An 18,832-nucleotide genomic window follows, 5' to 3' on the forward strand; every position below is an offset into this window, starting at 1 on the left:
CGTAGGGCGCATGCGTAGAACACGTACACTGCAAGGCGCACGGATTTTTCGTGTTTCACAACTTCGACAGCAAACAGCGAGGCGTTATTAACACGCCATAATAAAAGTCCATGTCACGTTGAGCGTCGAAATCTACTTATTCTTTGTAATACTGACTGAATGTTTGCGATACAATAAAATAACACATTTTTAAAAATACCTACCGATTTTACACGGTTAGGTATAGCGGTCAGTCTGAATGAAATAATACGATCAACTTTTATTTTGAAAACGATCGCTATCGTGGCAGAGAGTGTGTGGATGCTGGCTTCCCTCTCTTGCATATGTGACTAGTCCTACAGAGGAGCGACTGCTAGGGCGGCAAGGCGGCAGAAAAATTCGGGGTTTAGAGCCGCTGCGAAATGGCTGGACAGCAGTTTCAGTACGACGACAGTGGCAACACTTTTTTCTATTTCCTCACGTCTTTTGTGGGTCTAATAGTCATCCCAGCCACCTATTACCTCTGGCCCCGGGATCAGAACGCGGGTAAGGCCCCATATGCTAATACACTACCAGCTAAGCAGTTACCTGTCGCTTGATGATCAGCACTGATAACCATATTGTCACCTCTGTGAGGAATATTTTCTGACATTGCGTTATTTAATAAAACGAAAACCGAAGGTAAATCTAGTAATGACAGTAAGGGCTCGCCTGATTGTTGATACGTAGCATTAGCAGCTGACCCCCACTCAGCTAAACTACACTAGACGAGATATTTCCAGTATTTTTGAAGTGTCAATTATAGATCATAATGCAAATACGTATAAAGAACACCTTTCAGGTTAAATGCAACGTTATATTTAGAGCATTGCTGCCATCACACACACGCCTATGTTGAGTGTACTGGTCATCCGTTTAATATGCGATTTGTTTTTCGTATGTCCTCGTTTGTTTACATTGACAAACACATTGCTTTAAGATCATCTGGTCTGATTATATAATGGTCGTCAGTGATCATTTATTGTTTATTTTCTGTCTGAATGGCTTCAGTGCCACTCCCACTCAATTTTTCAGCATGTGTTTTGAAATGTTGTAAAGGCATCTGTTTGTTTTGCTGTATATGGTGGTATTTTCACCTTCTCATGAACTGTACTTTTGCATGCTTTTTACATGCACCACATGCTATTCAAATTTAAGTCAATCAAAGTTTATTAAATTCACAATAAATGAACCCATATTTGCAGACGATTTGTAGATTCTGCAGGCTACAACAGAACATAATGACACATTTATACATTTAGTATCAGCAATAATACAAATCTTGCACTGACATTAAGCACTTAATGAAAATACAATACACAGAAGTATTTATATTTGTATATAAAAGTATAAAAACTATAAAAGTTCAAATATCTGTATTAATCAGTGCAGATCTTCAGTTGTGCGCAGTAACATTCATACAAGAAAGGTTCATAGGTTCTTGGTTTTTATGGGCCTTTATGGCTCAATATTCTACCAGACTGAAAATGCAAAAGTTAAATAAAACCCTTCAGATATTATTACAGATTGTGTTCTTATTCTGTTATATAACAGTAACATTTTGGCATACTTTGAGGCAGTTTTTGTAATCTGGCTCTCAATGTAAGAGAAGCACATGGGGTCACATTCAGATGCAAATAGAAATATTTGCAGTATCTAACTAAAAAGTAACAGCATAAGCATGCTTTTTGGACATGTTAGTACTATTACTTTATTTAATTTACTATCAAAAATGATTACTGTACAATGGCGCAGTACTGTTTTGGCAGGATCTGTGTGCACGGTGGGTGTGAATTAGATTGCACAATGCTGTTTTTTTCTTATTGTTGTCTGTTATGTAAATTCACAGAGCAATTGAGGTTGAAGAGTTTACGACGAGTTCATGGAAGATGTCTGTGGTATCGCCTTCGGCTTATGAAATCACAGCAGAGCGTTGTTCCAACACTTAAGTAAGTGATTATGTTTGTATGTAATTTGTAAAAGGCATTTCAGGGGAATTAATCTCATTTAGCTCATTGCGCCTACTTCTGTTATGACACTCTGTACTTGTGTCCTGTCTGTTTGCCGTTTGTAAGCATTTAGTTTTTTTGCATGAATAAATTGTTGTAATTTCAGTAGGTTTCTAGAGTTGTGTATATACAGTGTGCACTGTAGGCATGGCATAACCTTAAGCAAAAATATTGTGGGTATTGTGTGTATTCAAGATATTGTGTTTGCAGCTCTTAAATGTGTTACTGTTAAATGTTTGAAAATGTTTTTTCTTTTTTTTTTGCATTCAATACAATATATTTTATTTTTAAGCAACATACAGAATATTTGGAACAGTAGTGTTTGTACCTTTTTCCTTTGATTTGTTTCTTAAATGCTTAATCTGCTAGAGCTACTGCTGCCCTAAAAAAAAGAAATAAAGACTGACATGTTAATTTAATCTAAATCTGTAATTACAGTTATGTAATTTTTGTTTATCTTTTAATTACAGTAGTTTTTGGACAGGTAAATTTTTAATGTTGTTTTTTTTTTTTTTTTTTTTTTTTTAAGAAATCCTTTCTCACCAAACCTGCATTTATTTGATCCAAAGTACAGCAAAACAGTAACATTTTGAAGTATTTTTAATATTTAAAATAGCTGTTTTCTATTTTAATATATTTTAAAATGTAATTTATTACTGTGATTTCAAAGCTGAATTTTTAGCATTATAACTCCAGTCACACAATCCTTCAGAAATCAATATTCTAATTAATAATATTCTGATTTATTATTATTATTATCATTACTATTATGATGTTAATAACAGCTGAGTAGAATTTGTTTCAGGTTTCTTTGATTAAAAAGTTCAGAAGAACAGCATTTATCTGAAATAGAAATCTTTTGTAACATTATAAATTATCATCACTTTTGTTTAAGTTAAAGCATTCTTGTTAAATCAAAAAAATTCTGACTCCAAGCTTTTGAATGTTGAATGTTTTGAATGTAATTAAAAAAAGCATTTTATTTCAGATAAATGCTGATCTTTGGATCTTTCTGTTCATCAAAGAATCCTAAAAAAATGTACTCAACTGTTTAAAAAAAATAAATAAATAAATGTTTCTTGAACAGCAAATAAGCATATGATGCAGTAATGATGGAGTAATGATGCAACAATGAAAATAAAAATGTAGATTTTGACCGTGAATTATATATTCAAATATTTTCAAATAGAAAGTAGTTATTTTAAATAGTAAAATTTTTTACAATATTACTGCTTTTGCTGTATTTTGGATCAAATAAATGCAGGCTTGGTGAGCAGAAGAGATTCTTTAAAAAACAATAAAAATCTTTTGACTGGTAGTGTACCATTATACTACACAGAACCCATTACATTGCACTTTTCATCTTTAAAAAGACATAAAAAACAGCATATACCGTCAAACCGTAAAATTTTCAAATTGTGGTATACCTTAAAACCAGTAATCAACCATGCCTTATTTTATTTATTTATTTATTTGCATATTACTGTGGCATCCCCCACAATGGTCAAAATGTATGAAATTATGCATTTTCAGCACGACAGTGACTTCAGACACTCGTCTAAGCTCTGCTCCAACTATTTAAAGAACAAAGCCTGCATCAGATGTGTGGAGTATTCAGAAATACCCCATATTTCATGGCTTCAATCTGCTCTGTTTAGTCACCATGACATAGCAGCTGCTGTCTGTTTTATTGTCAATTTTGGTTACAAACTAAAAATGTACTTCTCTGTCATCTTAGAAAAGCAGCCCTGTTGTTTGGGTGGGCAGTATTTCTTTTCCTGGCCTATAAGGTGTCTAAATTAGATCGAGAGTACCAGGAGTATAACCCCTATGAGGTCCTCAACTTGGAAGCAGTAAGGACACATTTCTTGTCTTGTTCTTTGTCGTTTTAATTTCTAACCTGCTTCTTCTTAAGATGAATAAATCCATTATGTTTCTGTTTAGGGAGCATCTGTTGCAGAGATTAAGAAACAGTACAGAGTGCTGTCTCTGAAATACCATCCTGATAAAGGTGGAGATGAGGCCATGTTCATGAAGCTTGCTAAAGCTTACTCAGCGTAAGACTGCTTTCACCACCTCTTTTATTTATTGTTGCCTGTTACATTTAACGTCATGTTATTTTTAGCAGTTGCAACTCATTTTTCTATGTGGGTTGGTGTTGGCATTTCAGTGTGTAGTTATAGGTGTAGCACAATGCAGTTTATAAAAGCTGTTCATGAAATGTCATCCACTGTGCCAGAATTAAACACTTCTTAAAATACTCACGCAGCACCTTTCTGTTATTTGTCAATATTGCACTGCATGTACTGATCTGGGTTTTTGAAATTGTCTACACTAATGGATTCTTACAGTTTAACTAATGAGGAATCACGGAAAAACTGGGAGACGTATGGCAACCCTGATGGCCCAAGAGGTGCAGTTTTTTTAAACTTATTTCTAAAGAATTGTTCCGGAGGTATTATTACCAATGCTAAAAAAAATTATCATTTTTCCATCTTTCTCTGTATTATTTACACTTGATCAGTGACGAGTTTTGGAATCGCTCTTCCTGCATGGATTGTTGACCAGAAAAATTCAATGCTGGTAAGTTCACCTGCTCCTTGTTTTCAGCTGTCAGTTAGTTTTGACCACATTTAAGTGTCGACTGATAATTTGATTAATGCCTCAAGAATGCAATAACTTACAAAACCTGTTTGCTTGTGCCCTTCACAGGTGCTGCTGGTCTATGGGTTGGCTTTTATGGTTATCCTTCCTGTGGTTGTGGTAAGCCAGTCCTATTGTGGTGATCAATAATTTTGACATTAGATATAACTGAAAACATGTTTGGGGTCAGTAAGAGATTTTAGATTTTTTTTTTTTTCTTATGCTGACCAAGATAATTGATCAAAAATACAGTAAAAGCAGTAATATTGTGAAGTATTATTGGGTCATTTGGTGTCAACTCAACCAGAGTTCTCTGGCTCAAATGTTTTATTTTACTAATATTTTTTCTAAATAAAGATAGACATGTATCGTGATGAAAGCCCAAATATTAAATGTCATGGCTGAATATTTACTGAGTAATCAAGTGTTTTGTAGAGGGGGTCAAAATGGCAATTTTCACCTGCGATTCAGAGTCAAATTACAGGGGGGTAAAAATGAATCCAGAAAGATGGCAGCATCATAATGTTATTTTTACACTGAGATTGGTAGGTCTATTAGTAAAATCTGTTGACTTTAGCAATCTTTGTTGCATTATGTGCCAATGGTGACCATTTAAAAATGGGAAAACAGCACTTTTCACGTTTTCTCTTCAAAGTTTGCATGCCTGTAACTCAAGAAGCATTAAAGATATTGTAATGCCCTTTTAGATATTGGGTGGTAACAAACTTTTCTTTTGGCATCTTCATTTTTAAGGCCCTATATGGTTCAGTCCCAGAGATACTGGAATTTTAAAAAGGCTCCGGGAGTAAATCGTTAATGCACACATTTTCAATGGTCAAAAACCAAATGTGGCTCATTTTGCAAATGTATGATACTTGTTTTCTTTTAAAGAGGAATATCTGAAGAACAAATAATGTTGAAATTAGAGATGTATCTTGTTTCCTTCTATCAAGACAACTGCATTGAACATACCAGTCTGAGTGCCATAAATATTATTTTTCCAAAGTTCGCCTGCCTGTAAATCAAGAAGTGTTAAAGATATCACAATATAATTTTAGATTCTAGTTGTTAATAAACCTTTCTTTTGGAATCTTAATTTTCAAGGAATCTCAATTTTCCCTACATCAGGGGTTCGCAACCCTGGCCCCCAAGATCTTTTTCCTGCAGATTTCAGCTCCAACCCTAATCAAACACACCTGAATAATTTAATCAAGATCTTTACGATCACTAAAAAGTTACAGGCCGATTAGTTTGATCAAGGTTGAGCTAAACTTTGCAGGAAAATGGATCTCATGGACCAGAGTTGAGAACCTCTGCCCTACATCATTCAGTCCCAGAGATATGGGGATCTCAGTGAGGCTCCATGTCAAGATTGTTGAATATTACCCATTTTCAGTGGTTTAAAGCCAAATGTTGGTCACTTTGTATATAGCTGATATATTTTATTTAAAGAATAATGCCTAAGTATAAGTAATATTGAAATTCAAAAAAAAAAAAAAAAAAACTTTTGAAAACTTGAAGTGCCGTTTCCCCATTTTTGAATGGTCACCATTGTCACATAATGCAACAAAGATTGCTAAAGTCAACAGATTTTACTATTAAACCTACCAGTCTCATTATGATGCTACTAGCTTTCTGAAGTCATTTTTACCCCCCTGTAACTTGACTTTGAATCTTAGGTGAAAATTGCCATTTTGACCTCCCTCTGCAAAATAGTGGATTACTCAGTAAATATTCATCCATGACATTTAATATTTTGGCTTTCTTCACTATATATGTCTATCTTTCCTATTTGAGCCGTGGAAGTTTGAAATTTGGTTGATTTGACATGGAATGACCCTATTACAATTTAAAGCAACTCTTTTCTATTTTAACAGTCTGTGGTGGAAAAGCTGAATTTTCAGCAGCCATTATGCCATTCTTCAGTGTCACATGATCCTTCTGATTTGGTGCTCGATTAGCATTATAATTGCCAGTTTTGAAGGCAGTTGTGTCTTAGTGTGTATCATTAGAAATGTCTTTATCACTTATGATCAGTTTAATGCATCCATGCTAAATAAAATATTGATTTCTTAAAAAAAAGAAACAAAGTATAGAAACCCTTTCCATTAGATAATATTCTGGTAAACTCAATAGTAATGTGCATTTTTGTTTAGGGCACATGGTGGTACCGCTCCATCCGCTACAGTGGAGATCAAATCCTCATCAACACAACACAGCTCTTCATGCACTTTATGTACAAAACGCCTACAATGAACATGAAACGTAAGTTGAAGAAAAATATTATATTATGACCACTTTAGATCATTTAGATTCCTTCATCATTTAGAGTCTCTTCTGTGCTTGACAGGATTGGGGATGGTGTTGACGGCAGCGTTTGAATTTGATCCTCGCAGTAACAAAGAGGCCATTATAAGACCAACAGACAACATAGAAGTTCCCCAGGTAAAATGTTCACACATATGTATTTTGTGCCAAAAATTTGGAGTGCTTAATAAAATGGCTAGTGGATAGTGATTCAGATTTAATGCTCGTGTTGTGTTCCCTTGTGCAGTTGATTCGGGAGCTGGGGAACATTAATGTGAAAAAGAAGGAGCCTCCGTTTTGCTATCCCTACAGCCTGAAGGCTCGAGTCTTATTACTTACACACCTTTCCAGGATGGATGTTTCTGAGAACATAGAGGAGGGTATGCATTCACACACACCTCTCAAGTGTCAACATTTAATCCTGCAGGATAATAATACACCAACTACCTGTCTAAAACCATTCATTACATTTATGCATTTGGCTTTTATTCAAAAGCTTTCAAGCAATACATTGCAAGTATGTGTGCTCCCTGTGAATTAAATTTGTGACCTTGGTATTGCTAATGCCATGCTCTGACAGTTCCACTACCAAAACACAATATTCATGTTATTAATGTGAATTAATTGTCCGTTTTGTATCTTCTGCAGATCAAAGGTTTGTGGTGAAGAAGTGCCCTGCTTTACTACAGGAAATGATCAATGTTGGCTGTCAGCTTACTATGATGGCAACCAGTAGAGGAGGTAATTAGTATAATGATGTAATTAATATAATTAATGTGTTTTCATTAATATATGCACCACCGTTCAAAAGTGATCATTATGATGTTTTTGAGAGATTTTTTTTTTTTTTTCAATAAGAAAGCATTAAAGTGAGCAAAAGTGACTACATTGTTACTTTTTTTCAAAGAATTCTGAAGAAAATGGATTAGAAAATCCTCAGAAATATTAAGCAGCAACTGTTTCAGCATTGATAATAAGAAATGATGAATAAGAATTTAGTCATTTGGTATCTGCCCTTTTTTTTTGGCAAAAGACTTTAACTAAACTACTGCTGATAAACATGCTGTGTTTTGTTTATGCTCAGGAGGCTACTTTAGAGAGTGCTGTCCTGCAGTGTTGCCATGTCCTTATATTTACAAGCGCTTTTAGGAATGTTGTTTGGTTTTAAAAAGCTAGGAACTTAATGGAGTTAACAAAGTAATCTGTTGTGGATATGAGATGATTTTTTTTTTTAGGTGTTTTAAAATATAAAGCAAGGTGTTTTAGTGTTTTTTTTTTTTTTTTTTTTTTTTTCCTTATCCTTTTTTGTTCTTATGCTTGTTGTTGTTTTTGTTGAATATCTGGCAACACTGACACTTTACTTTTTTTTTTTGCGCTTAAGCATCTCACATACAGACGAAGACACATTTCTGATGTGTGTTTAAATAGTCATTACCAACTAGTTGTTCAGTTTGTTTCCGTACACAATGCGTAGAATGTCTGTAAATGCGGTTGTCGCTGCCTGTATTTTTCGGGAGTTCATGCGGTTGTCGAATGTAGTTGTCACTCCCATATTGTAGTGAATTATGTGTGTACAGAATGTGATTGGGGAGTAAAAGGTGAACTGACAACCAAATATAGCTGCAGTGGGTACGTGGTCTTTATGTCCTTTGTGTATGCCAGTGTGCTATGCAAGTAATTTTGTTATGAAAACCTGGCAACCCCGTATTGCTCTTTTGCACATGCAGGTCAATTAAGAACCATGACCTGTTCACACTAATATTGGCCATATTAAAAGCAAAAATGTGAACAGCTATACAAAGAAATTGGAATTAAAGTAGAAGTCCACTTCCAGAACAACAGTTTACAGAAAATGTACTCACCCCCTTGTCATCTAAGATGTTCATGTCTTTCGTTCTTCAGTCGTAAAGAATTTTTTTTTGTGAGGATTTTTCCTCTCTATATAATGGACTGATGTGGTGCCCCAAGTTTGAACTTGCAAAAAATGCAGTTTAAATGCGGCTTCAAACTATCCAAAATGCAGTTTTAAACAATCCCAGCCGAGGAAGAATGGTCTTATCTAGCGAAACGATTGGTTATTTTCATTAAAAAAATACAATGTAAATTCTTCTTAATCTCAAATGCTCGTCTTGTCTTGCTCTGCCTGAACTCTGTGTATTCTGGTTCAAAGACAAGACGAGCGTTTCGCTAGATAAGACCCTTTACAACCACATTTGGGATCGTTTGATGCCGCATTTAAACTACATTGTGGAAGTTCAAACTTGGGGCACCTTAGCAGTCCATTATATGGACAAAAATCCTGAAATGCTTTCCTCAGAAAACATCATTTCTTTACGACTGAAGAAAGAAAGACTTGAACATCTTGTTCTGGAAGTGGAATTCTCCTTTAAGCACTAAGAGAGTTCTTTCAAAACATTAAAAAACTTTTGAAAGGTAGTGTATATAATATGATTAAAAAAAGATTTTTGCTGATGTATGATTTCATAGGGCTTCGGGCTCCTAGGCTGACGTCTATAGAGAACTGCATGAAGTTGTCTCAGATGGTGGTTCAAGGATTGCAGGAGGCAAAGTCTCCTCTGCTGCAGCTGCCCCATTTTGAAGAGGAGCACCTCCGATACTGTATCTCTAAGAAGGTAAATTTTATTGTTTTTTTTGTTAAACTATGGTTTCTGTTTTCCAAACTTCTAAATATGGCCCATCTCTTTCACCAGTATAAGGTACGGACATTGCAGGATCTGGTCAGTCTGAAGGACTCTGACAGGAGAAACATCCTGAGGTTTCTGGGGGAGGAGAAGTATGATGAGGTCATGGCGGTCCTCGGGAACTTCCCCTATATCAACATGGAAACCAAACTTCAAGGTGATATTGTTAGCAATGCTTGAACGCTCATACATTCAATAAAAACCATTACGTGTGATTTTAAAGATTTAAACTCTGTATATGTTTTATTGCCCCATAGTGTTGGATGATGAAGACAGCAATAACATCACAGCAGGATCCATTGTCACAGTTACGGTCACCTTGACAAGAAAGAGAATGTCTGTAAGTAGTATATTTGAGAGAATATCTCATGGGCCACTATTTCCTATCCAGTTGTTTAATTGAGGGTGAGGGTGTAATGCTATTCAAACACAGCTGGTGATTTATACATTATGTGTATTATGCAAAGTGATTATAGTCATGGAATTGCACATCTTGCAGTTGCTGCAGGCATCCACAAGAGGTCAATGCTGAGCTTCTTTGTTTTTTTTTAGGTTGAGAATTAATTTTAGAAAGACTATTACCAAAACAGTCTGTTACTTGACTTGTTTTATGCATAACATTGTACTAAATATCTATTTAGGAGATGTTTGAGAAAGAGGAAGAAGCACCGCTGCCTACTGAGGAAACTAATGCAGAGGAGGTAGTAATGCTTTTAAGCAACATGTTCATCAGATTTAATTTAATAGTGAATTAAAAATGCGTATTTAGTTCTTGTTATTTGCTCTTTATAATGTTTATGAATGTTATTTTGTATTTTCCAGCAAGGTGATGCCAAAAACAAAACAAAAGTATGGCAAAATAAGAATAAAGGATCTAAAAAAGCTGCCAAGTCTAAAAAGAAGAAACTCACTAAGAAGAAACCAGTCACCCAACAGCAAGCAAAAGGAGACAAGGCCAAACAAGCCAACGGCAATGTGGCAGGAAATGTAAGGATTACAGAACTGTAGAACTGTATATGTTCAGGGTTACACATTTTTTCTTTTAAAGAAACCGCTATTCATTTTATCCAATATACACTATGCTTTTTTTTTTTTTTTTTTTTTTTTTTTTTTTTTTTTTTTTTAAAGAAATTAATGCTTTTATTCAGAAAGGATGCATTAAAAAGTGAAAGCAAAGACATTTACAGTGTTATGAAAGATTAAGATTTCCATTTCAAATAAATGTCGTTCTTTTGAACTTTGGAAAAAAAAAAAAGTGTTGCGGTTTCCACAAAAAGATCTGGAGCAGCACAACTCATTTTAACTTCTTGAGCACTAAATCACATGAATAAATGACATTTAAAATGTATAAAAATAGAAAACAGTTATTTTAAGTTGTAATGCCAGGGGTGTAAACTTTTGAAGAGAATGAAGATGTGTACATTTTTTTCTTATTTTGCCTAAAAATTTTTTTTTTTTTTTTCATTTAGTACTGCCCTTCAGACACTACAGAAAATACTTGCATGTTTCCCAGATGACAAAATCAGTCAAATTTACTCTGATCTTCAAATTCCAAAAATGTTCACACCCTGGCTCTTACTAAGTACTAAATAAAAAATAACACATATTTTGAATGATCCCTCTTATTTTGGTAAAATAATTAACATTTTTTGCAGATTCTGCAAGGTGTATGTACTTTTGATCTCATCTGTATGTCATATTCATTCATTTTAGTCAGTTTTACTATGAAGCACATTTTCTGCGATATAATTGACAAAATCAAAACCCTTTCGTCCAACTGCTTGTGCTTATATTTTCATTCACAGGACGTTGTTGCTGCATCAAAAGCGGAAGAGGAAGATCTCTCTGATAAAGGCAGTGAATCAGACGAGGCAGAGGGAAACAAGGACTCTCCCAGCGAGAGAGATGAGGAGAGTGACAAGCAGAGTGACACTGAGGTTGATGAGATTGCCGGAGATGATGAGGAGGTGCGTGTCAAATCCCTTGGACGACTGACTGCTGATGGTGGTTACTGCAGTGCAGCTTTCCATAACCAGCATGTTTTTTTCTGTAGGAATGGGAGGCACTACAACAGAGCATTCAGCGCCGTGAACGGGCGCTATTAGAGACCAAGTCTAAGGTCACACATCCTGTCTACAGCTTGTACTTCCCTGAGGAGAAGCAGGAGTGGTGGTGGTTGTACATCGCAGATAGGAAGGAACAGACACTGGTGTCAATGCCCAACCACGTGTGCACACTCAAAGACACAGAGGAGGTGAGGCGACTACCACCTATTTGTGCTCTACCACACCTTTTTTTTATTTGGGGAAAATAAAAGAGGGAATAGAAAGGGTGAAATCGTGTTGCTCAGTGGAGTGGAAAATTTGTGATTTGTAAAGTGTGTAGTTGTTGTAGTATTTATTTATTTATTTATTTATTTATTTTTTGCTATTATAGTTTTTATTAATGTTTTAAAATTGCATTTATATTTTCAGTTTGTGTGTGTGTGTCTTTTTACTGTTTAGGTTTCTTTCTTTTTTTTTTTTTAATCCAGTTATTTATTTTATTGCTTTAAATTAAAATTATTTCAGTTAGTTGCATTTTAGTTTTCATTTTATTTCAGAATTATTATAAAATAACCAAAATGTTTTTAATAGTTTTAGTTTTAGTTAACAGTAATAACCCCATTTGTGAGTGAAGTGATTTGAATTAATCAAACTGGTTCACAAAATGTTCATTAGTGAATCAGTCTGAGTCAGAGTAATTAAAAAGAAATAAGTACTAATAATTTCCAGTAATCATAAATAACTGGTCATGTGGTTTATTTATTATTATTATTATTATTTTTTTATTTATTTATTTATTTATTTAAAATAAATTCCATTTATTAATTTTATTGCTTCAACTTAAACTTGTTTCAGTTAGTTGCTGAGGCAACTTTTCCAATTTTTATTTAATTTTTCATGTAATACTAATTTAATTTAATTTATTTTTTTAATTAATTTATAAATAGGATCATTTCAAATAACCAAAATGTTTTTGATAGTTTTAGTTAACAATAATAACCCCATTTCTGAGTGAAATGATTTGAACACAAAATTTCATAGTGAATCAGTCTGAATCAGAATAAGTTACTACTACTAGAATACTACTACTACTACTACTACTACTAATAATAATAACCTGTAATCATAAATGACAGGTCATGTTGTTGTTGTTGTTGTTGTTGTTGTTGTTTTTGTTTTTACAGCTGTTTGTTAATGTTATTGCTTCAACTTTTTTTTATATTTAATTTTATTTCAGAATTATTTAAAAACACAAAATATTTGTAATAGTTTTAGTTTTAGTTGACAATAATAACATAAAGTGAAGTGATTTGAGTGTATCAAACTGGTTCACAGAATGTTCATTAGTGAATCTGTCTGAATCAAATTAATGAAAATAATAATAATAATAATAATAATAATAATAATTTCCAGTGATTGTAAATGATTGGTCATGGTAAGTATTTTTTTAATTAATGTTTTAAAAAATGTTTTTTTTTTTTTTTTTTTTTTTTTTTTTTTTTTTTATTTTTTCCTTTTTTTATAATTTTCATTTTAAGTTTTAGCTTTTTGTTTATTAACAGTTTTAGCTTTATGTTTATTGCTTCAATTTAAACTTATTTCAGTTAGTTTCAGTACTAGTATTTCATTTTTTCCATATATTTATATTTTATTTAATTTCAATTTTTTATCACTATAGTCAAACAACTGACTGTTTAATAGTTTTGGTAAAACTGTTTGTAAATTAAATAGTGAATCAGATTAAATTGATTAAACTGGTTCAATCAGTCTAAATCAGAATGATAATCACAAATGACTAGTCATGGGAAGTCATTAATGAAAAATTATGGGAGAACCCAAAAACCTCTTTATTGTTCTTATCAGTTATCATAATTGTGACTGTGAGATAGAGCTGCAAAACAATTAGTCGTGATTAATTGATTCGTGATTAATTGATTCAGAATAAAAGTTTATATATTACATGTGTGTGTATATATATATATATATATATATATACATATATATATGTATATGTATATGTATGTGTGTAAATCTAGCATATTTTTCCTTAATAAATAAATGTATATGTGTGTATTTATATATACATAATAAATATACACCGTACACACATATTGTATGTAAAGTATGTAAACATACACTTTTATTTTGAATCAATTAATACTAATAGTTTTTATAGCGACTAATAGTTTTGCAGCTCTACTGTGAGATATGCCATTATGGGATTGGAAGTGTACATTTCTGTTTGGAGCAATGCAAGATCTTCAGTCAATTTTTTTTTTTTTTTTTTTTTTTTTTTTTGTTTCTTTTTTTGGAAGTCAACAGAAATACCAAGGCATTTAGAACTGGAATACATAATTGCAAAAAAATACTAGAATTAATTGCAATATGGTGTGCTCTTCCATTATGTAGTAAAATGGAAAGATAATAGAATGAGCGAGTGTTTCACTGTGTGTATGTGTTTGTGTGACTGGCTGAATGGTACTAGCTACACAGTCTCCTGCGCAGCAGTTTTCCCCATAGCCTGTTGCCAGGCAACCTCCATACTGCAGTCTCTGTCTGGTTACAGAGCAGCCAGACGCCTGTCATAATTCTGTCTGACACAGTGAGTGCTTCCTCTCTGTGAGGAGCATGAGAATGCAAGGATGTAAACAAAAGGGTCATAAATCACCCCATATCTCCCAATTACTCCTCCATATTAGGTTTTGCTGAGTTGTGTAAAGTAACCAATGATTATCTAAACTTCCTGTTTGCCTCAGGTTGAACTGAAATTCCCCGCTCCATCCAAAACCGGAAACTATCAATACTCTGTGATTCTCAGATCAGATTCATTCATGGGATTAGATCAGGTCAAGCCACTCAAGGTCAGTTTTTTTTCTATACCGTCTTTTTTTGGAAATTCTGTTTTTATTTGTATGTCGTATTTTATCAAATATTTATACATTTTCTGAAATATTTAATAAATATTTTATCTAACCTTTAATAAATAAAGGTTTGGCTTGGTTAGATTTTTAAAAGAAGTCGCTAATGCTCACTAAGTTAGCTTTTTTTTGGGGTAATAAAGTAAATAGTAATATTACATTAACTGTCTGTTTTAATGTATTTTAAAATGTAACTTATTCCTGCCATTACTCTAGTCTTCAGATCTTCAGATCCTTCAGAAATCATTGTAATATGCTTTTTGGAAGAAATCACAGGAATAAATTACATTTTAAAAAACAGTTATTTTAAATAGTAAAAATATTTCAGATTTCTGTTTTTGCTGTAAAATGCTGGCTTGGTGAGCAGAAGAGACTTCTTAAAAAAATAAATAAAATAAAGGTAGTGTGTGTATCAAAAAAATTTTTTTTTTTTTTTTTTTTTTTTTAATTTTTTTACTACAATCTTTGTGATCATGCTTTTCTGTTTTAGTTGGAGGTTCATGAGGCAAAGGCCATGATGGATAACCACCCTCAGTGGGATATCCCAGAAACCGAGGAAGAGGAGGATGACCAGGAGGACAGTGATGGCATTGAAGAATCTGAGGAAGACGAAGAAGACAACGACTAAACCAGTCATTTCATGCAAACTTGAGCACAGCTCATACACCCATGTGCCCACTCATGCATACACACACACAAAAACACACACACGCGCGCTCCTACACACCCGCATAGCCTCAGACCATTGCCGTCTTGTGGGCTGTCACACACCGGAGGCAGACAGGAGACAAGGACGTTGCCACCCCATGTTCCTGTTTAAAACACTCATGATTCACAAATCTGTCCTTTTATTTCGCCAATCAAAATAAGACTTAAGGAACTGTTGGTTATCTTTCCCTGCGTTCATCCAGTCGTTATCGGTGGGCTGTCAGAGTCGTTTTATTGTGGGCTCCAGCTGTGTTTTCAGATTCCTCTCCACGAAAAAGATGTCTGACCAAGCAATGCGTCGGAAAAATAAAAAGCAGAGTACCGCTGAAAAATCACACACCTCATGACTGTCATTTTTCAATGTCACTGTTTATGCTTCAAGGGTGTTTTCTACCTTATCATTTTGTAGTTTTATGTAGTTTATTAGATATCAAATTTACCAGGTGTTCCCACTTTTTACGAGGCTGTGTGATGTGTAATCTGGAGCGAGCATGAACCACAAGGACGTGGATGAGCGTTTTGAGCTTGAGCAGGAATTATGGGGTGAAGGAGGCTGTGGGTTGCGTCTCAATTTGTCTCCATGGTCATGAAGTGTGGAAGTCCAATACATTTATAAATCTCACCTCTCGTAACTTCTTCCAGCTTCTCGTCACCAAGCGCAGGTTGTCTCAGCCTCATGAAAAAATGACTGCAGACATTCCGTGGCCAGGTCTATGGTTTAGTCCTGATTTAACTCCTAATGCTTCATCTAGAATTGCTGTCCTGCTGTTCCACAAATAAGCAGGTCAATATCAGACTGATTTCTTAGCACTGTTATATTTCAAGTTTGATTTATTCATCCCACTGAATTTTAAAACCGTAAACTGGAAATTTCCCACCGTTGGTGACTACAGTTGTTACAAGGAGGCTATGTTTATAGCCTAAACATACACAAGCGCAAGCCTTTTCCCATCAGTTCCACTAATCAGTTGGCCATAGTGCAGCAAAATACAGTTGGGTGTCTTTTTGAACCTAAAAATTATCAAATGACTTGAGGACAATGTTTGTATGTGATTTTCTTTTTTTTTTTTTTTGGTATTTATATATAATTTTGTCTTACATTCCACTCTCATCAAATATCGCCGCCTTATTCAATGTACAAATTTTTTTTTTTGTTTTGTTTTGCAAATGGTTTGATACAAAAACATCAATTTGAGTGCTGGGAATAATTGAGGGTCAGTTTTCCTAATGTTGGTTTTATGCATGGGAAGGATGGCAACAAGGCTCAAAATTAAGATTTGGGTTTTTTTTTTTGTGGATCTGATTATTTTCGTCCCATTAAATGTTATTTTGCACCAGTGGAAGGTCTGACGGCGTATTGGAAGTGCTGATTTAGTGGTTGTGAAAATTTTAGTCTGGTCTGTTTGTTTGTCAATTTAGTGGTGGGAGAGGTTAAGCTGACTGATATGAAATTATTTGAAATGTAGAAATGCATATGAAATGTAATCTGCATTTATAGTTAATTTTCTTCTTTTTCTTTTTTTTTTTTTTTTTTTTTAAATCTTTGACAGGAAATTTGATTTTCTTGTTTGTGCCCAATAGCTAATGTATGTATTTTATAGGTACATTTGGAAAAGCTCAAATGTCGTTAGAAAATCTGAAAATCGTATATTTTGTTTCCCCTTGTGTTCATTAGCATAATTTGAACGCAATCTTTACTGACAGAGGGAGAGTGTCATATTCTGGCTGCATGTAACAGATTCACATCCAATTTTATAAAATTATACAAGTTTTACAGATAAATAGACATTTTAGTATTATAGTTCCAAAAAAAAAAGATTGTAGCCTCATAATTCATGCTGTGTACAGAAAGCTGTGACTGAAGTGCACAGATTATGAGAAGTCATGTCTCTAGTACACACAGAGAGAAACTCACCGGCCAGAAAAAGGGGTGAATTGCCTAGTAAACAGTATCTGCCACTTTTGTTTACAAGAAACTGTCATTGTAAATGGAAAATATATATTATTTGTATTTAAATAATTTCAAATAAAATAACTTTTTAAAAGATTTTCTTTTTGATTATACAGTTGAACATATTCACCCACTGAAACTGCATCTTTCCTTTATAAATGCATGGTTTTGTAGACTAAGAACTTAGTTCCAAGCTAGAGTAAGCTTTGTTCTTCTGAAGGTACTCAGGGTTCCTTTTAGAATTTTATGTTTCTCCTCATGACATTTTAATAAATGGTTTAAAGGAGTATTTGCTAATTATCTGTTAAGAAAAATGAACATTATGTCCGGAGGCTACAGAGAACATTCTGCTTTTTCTATATTGAGGGTTGCTGTGAATTTAGAGTCTGAATGGGGATCCCTTGTCTGTCAAATCTAAATCTGTGTCCTGTTTACTGTCAAACAAGCAATTTCTAAGCTTCTGTCAGGCTAATGTCTAATATACATGTTTGTAAGTTTTACAATTTGGACAGGAGTCTTTTGAATTAAATGGGAAAGCCAACTGTTTCTACATATAATCTATAGGCTACATTTTGTTGAGAAGCTCTGAGAGCATCGTATAAAGTATCTTACAATCGTTTTTTTTTTCGTCCACAGAGACGTACGTTCCTGAATAATTCACATTCATCCACATTTTTTCCGCTTTTTCCGGTTATATGGAAATTAATGTATTAAACCATGAAGTTTGAGTGTGGAGCTTAAAGTTAAAACTTGTGGCACGTCAACATATTAAAGATTCGCTCTAGATTATATGTACAATAACTAGATTTGCTTCATGATATGGAACTAATTTTCGTGATAATATAGACTGTGTGTGTGTCCATGTGTGTCCCGTATTTTGCTCATTTTTACCACGTTACACACGCACTGTAGGCTGTGACGGACATGCTTTATGTAAGTGCATTTCTTCAGTGCGAAACCAATATCAGTTTTCGTCCCACTGACCTTGTGTGGCGTCCCGAACAGGTTGCAATACATATTCAACACCCAAATCCGACATATGCGATTTTTTTTATTTTCCCCCACTTCTGATTTTCAATAGCTTGAGGACATGACTACAAAGAACAGTGACATATATTTTCAAATAACCCGATAAATAAATCAATAAAGACTTAAAGACAACAAAAAAGAACATTTTTCATTCTAAAGAAAATTGTGTAAAATTCTTTAATCTGGGAAAAAATTACATAGGCTGATATATAAAATAAAAAATATATAATAAGTAAAAATAAATCAGATATATAACTATCATCTTAAGAATCACCGTGAATTGAGGTCTTAAACATACTGAGATCTTTATTTGTACGAAAAGACGGACTAAATCATTTCATTAATTTTTAAATTCACGCTACACACCTGTACAGCTGAAGACGGCTGGTTGGTAAAATTATGATTTAGCTTACTGTAATTTAGAATATAATTTTGCACTGAATTTCATCATTCATAAGCAGCTATGTGTTTTTAAAAACGAAGCTTTTAAGCCTATTTATAG

General features: G+C 33.8%; 1 protein-coding gene across 1 annotated transcript; it reads left to right on the plus strand.

The window, feature by feature from the left end:
* The first annotated feature begins 307 nt into the window (after nucleotides 1–307).
* sec63 (SEC63 homolog, protein translocation regulator) lies at nucleotides 308–17,397 on the plus strand. Its single transcript, XM_051139001.1, has 20 exons — nucleotides 308–525; nucleotides 1,868–1,967; nucleotides 3,766–3,880; nucleotides 3,972–4,084; nucleotides 4,379–4,440; nucleotides 4,552–4,610; nucleotides 4,740–4,790; nucleotides 6,827–6,935; nucleotides 7,021–7,115; nucleotides 7,225–7,357; nucleotides 7,626–7,718; nucleotides 9,465–9,610; nucleotides 9,689–9,836; nucleotides 9,937–10,019; nucleotides 10,321–10,380; nucleotides 10,502–10,666; nucleotides 11,485–11,646; nucleotides 11,733–11,933; nucleotides 14,481–14,585; nucleotides 15,133–17,397. The coding sequence occupies exons 1-20, from the start codon at nucleotides 402–404 to the stop codon at nucleotides 15,268–15,270; spliced, it is 2,262 nt and encodes a 753-aa protein (XP_050994958.1). The 5' UTR covers nucleotides 308–401; the 3' UTR covers nucleotides 15,271–17,397.
* The last annotated feature ends 1,435 nt before the right edge of the window (nucleotides 17,398–18,832 follow it).

The sequence above is a fragment of the Labeo rohita genome, chromosome 20, assembly GCF_022985175.1.
Source record: "Labeo rohita strain BAU-BD-2019 chromosome 20, IGBB_LRoh.1.0, whole genome shotgun sequence".
Lineage (NCBI taxonomy): Eukaryota > Metazoa > Chordata > Actinopteri > Cypriniformes > Cyprinidae > Labeo > Labeo rohita.